Consider the following 3,589-nt stretch of genomic DNA (forward strand, 5'->3'; position numbering starts at 1 on the left):
TGGAAAATCTAAAGCTTCAAAGCTTTCTATGTAAAAAAATTCAGTTTTAAATTGTTTTCTTCTAAATATTTGGTTTCAAATTACTCGTCTTAAATGAACAGTAAAATATTGCTAAATATTAAATACTTATTCTTTTTCTACATTAAGAAATTTCAAATTAAAGGGGATGAAAATTACATAATATAGACTCACAATATTTTAAATTTAATAAAAACCTTTAATTGTGACTATATTATTATGGATTTATTTTTAAATTGAAAATAGTAAAAAGCACCTTTACATTTTTTAATAACTGAAAAAATTATTAGAAATAATATACTAATAAATTTATGTATTAAATTTAATATAAAAAATAATATAAAGGAATACCTAAAACTCTTAATAAAAAATATATTATTGATGAATAATGAAAATTTCTATTTAAAAATAAAATCATCGGAATAAATTATATATTAATTTCAATTCTTATCAAGACAGATTTTTCTTCTGAAAATTCGTAAAATTCTCGGTTTCCCGGTCCGGCGGCCACCCTGTTTTTGATTAAAAAAATCTTCGATTTAAAAAAATTCTAAATTTTTGTTTAGCCTTTAAAATTGCATTTAAAAATTCTTTAAATTAAAATATATGCTTAAAAATTAAAAATCTAAAATGGAAAATTTTAAAAATGAGATTTTCTAATTGAGCATTATAAACTAAATATAATTTATAAAAATACAATTTAGAAAATTATTTAAAAACGATTGGAATCAAACTTGGACAAAATTTTTATTCTACAAATTTTGTTAAATTCCCGGTCAAAAATAAATTCACTGTCATTTTCCGGTTTTCCAAGTTTCATATAAAGAAATTTGAAAGTTATTAGAAGAATTAGATGAAATACATAAAAAAATCAATCTGAATTTAAAAAACAATCTAGTGAATTGAAAACAATTAAAAAACATGGAAAAATAATCTGAATTGGGTAGAATTGAATGAATTTAGAATTCAAAAAAATCTAAAAGGATTTAGGATAAATTAATAAGAATTGAGGGCGAATTACAAATGAATTCTAAATAATATTTGAGAATCTCTTCAAATCTTCGAAAAACTACGAATTTAATTTTTTCTACAATTTTCAAAAAATCCTACAAATTTTAGAAAAAATTCAAACTTAATGTATAACTTGAAATGATAGCCTAATACAAAACAGAATGTAGATTTTCGAAAATTTTAAACAAAAAAATTAGATTCTTTTCCAGAATTGTGAAAGGTTTCAAAGGAATAAAAACATTTTCTTAAGATTCATACGAAAATTAAAAATAACTTTTAATTTTGAAAAATTATTTTAAGAGGATATATCAAAAGTTTTTCAAAGATTTAAACTAAATTTTGAAAAAAGATTCTAGAAGATTTTACGAAAACTTTCTAAAAATTTCATGATAATTTTTAATCTTTTTAAAAAGTCCTAAATATCTCTTAAAATTACTCGAATTTTTCTACAAATGTTCATTTGTAAATTATGCATCAAAATTTTTAAATTTCACTTACAAATCAAGCATTTTTCAAATACAAAAATTAAAATTGTAACGTTCAAAGTTTAAAGGCTCTTCGAAATTTTAACGATTCCAGGTTTTCTATGTCAAAAAATTCAAATATTGCCTAAATATCATATAATTAATCTTTTTTTTAATTAAAAATTAAAAAATTGAATGGGTTAAAAATTGAAGATTTTAAACTGAAGCAATATTTTTAATTTAATAAAATCCTTTAATTAATAATGTATGTTATTACGAAGTTATTTTTAAATTGAAAATAGTTTATAAACTTTCAGTCACACCTTCACATTTTTTTAATGACTAAGAATTTCAAATTGAAACCGGTTAAGTATTAACGTTAAAATCTGAAAATTCTTAAATTTTGAACTGGTTTAAAATCGTTTTTGTTCACTTTTTATTACTTAAAGTACAAACAAAAAATTATTAATTAAATAAAAATGTTTTTATCCAAAATTTTCAACATCAGAGGCTGTTATTTTTTATTTGTTCAAGTGTTTAAGAAAGCTTTTAAAAATTCTTTAAATTAAAAATGTAAGCTTAGAAATAAAAATTTTAAATGGAAAATTTCTAAACTAAAAAAATTTTGAATTAAGAACTGTAATCTAAATAGTAGCATGATTGAAAATCATAACAATTCCACTAATTATTTTAAAACTCTTGAAATCGAACGTGGACAGATTTTTCTTCTACAAATTTGTAAAATTCCAGCTAAAAAAAAATTCACTGTTATTTCCCGGTCTAACGACCACCCTGAAAACCGTTCCATATTTTCAGAAATTCTAGAAAATTCCTTATCCTAAAATATATCAAAAGCTTTAAAATCACTTCAAATTAATTATAATTAATAACAAAAATTCATGGAATCTATTAAAATTCCCTAAAAGAATTCCAATTAAAAGGCCTTAGAATTCTTAAAAACACCCTAAAATCTGTGAAAAAATTCCTTAAAATTAGTGAAATCTATTAAAAATTTCTCGAAACCTGTATAAATAACGTGAATTATTTGAAAGAATATGCAAGATAATTCACTGTAATTATGAGAAAGATGAATAAACTTTTATTACAAAGTATATGAACATTTACTTATGAACATGGCTCCTCAAAGTCGGATATCTCATCCTCGAAAAACAATATTAATATCATGTATGTACCTCAATCGACATGGAATGAAAACATTTGACCAGTCATAACAAACTTTAGGACTCTGTCGAAAACGCCAGTATTTTTCACATGCACGTCTCTAGGTAAAAATATAAATCCACGGAAAAAAAAAATATTATTCTAAACCTGTAACAAATTATAACCGATTCCTAAAATAAAAAAGCGGTACTTATTTGTCTCTTAAATACTGGAAACAATATCTGAATACTGGAAAGAAAAGGTTTTCAGAACAGTATTTGTATCAGTGCGGCGGCGGTAGAAAAATCTTTGAATTACTTATTAACTCCCTTCTTCACGTTAATGTACTTTCTTCAGCTCGACATCGAATATAAGCGTGCTGTTTCCGGGAATTACTGGTGGCGAACCTTTGTTTCCATATCTGTAAAAAAAAGATTTAACAAATATAAATTACACATTATGAATATCAAAATTAGGTGGTACAATGCAGACTTTTTAAAATCAAAATTCAATTTTTTTTAGCAAAAAATTTGACTCCTAAACCCGAAAAGATGAATTTTCAAACAAGAAAGTTCATTTTCAATGAAAGAGTTGAATTTTCAATAACAAAAAAATCAATTTTTAAACAAACATTTCGATTTACAACCAAATAATTAAACTTTCAAGCTCAAGAAATACTTTACAAACAAAATAGTTCAATTTTTAATGAAATAATTAAATTTTCAACCTATAAAAATAAATATACAGACCAAAAAGGAGAATTTTCAAAAAGAGTTCAATTTGCAACCAAGAAAAAAAATAAGCGAAACAAAAAAGTTCATTTTAAAGGCAACAGTTGAATTTTTAATAAAGTTCTGAATCCTCAATTAAAACAGATTCATTTTCAAGTAAACAATTGCATTTTAAACTATAAAATATGACATTTCTTCACAAAA

At 22.8% G+C, this 3,589-nt stretch overlaps 1 protein-coding gene across 1 annotated transcript in view; it reads right to left on the bottom strand.

Moving 5' to 3' along the window:
- Positions 1-2,569: 2,569 nt before the first annotated feature.
- Positions 2,570-3,589, bottom strand: part of LOC117169439 (46 kDa FK506-binding nuclear protein-like) — a 17,942-nt gene continuing 16,922 nt past the window's right edge. Inside the window, exon 4 of the mRNA XM_033355815.1 lies at positions 2,570-3,075. Within this exon, the coding sequence (XP_033211706.1) occupies positions 2,994-3,075 (82 nt within the window). The 3' untranslated portion in view covers positions 2,570-2,993. The remainder of the gene's footprint in view (positions 3,076-3,589) is intronic.

This window comes from Belonocnema kinseyi, chromosome 3, assembly GCF_010883055.1.
Source record: "Belonocnema kinseyi isolate 2016_QV_RU_SX_M_011 chromosome 3, B_treatae_v1, whole genome shotgun sequence".
NCBI classification, from domain to species: domain Eukaryota; kingdom Metazoa; phylum Arthropoda; class Insecta; order Hymenoptera; family Cynipidae; genus Belonocnema; species Belonocnema kinseyi.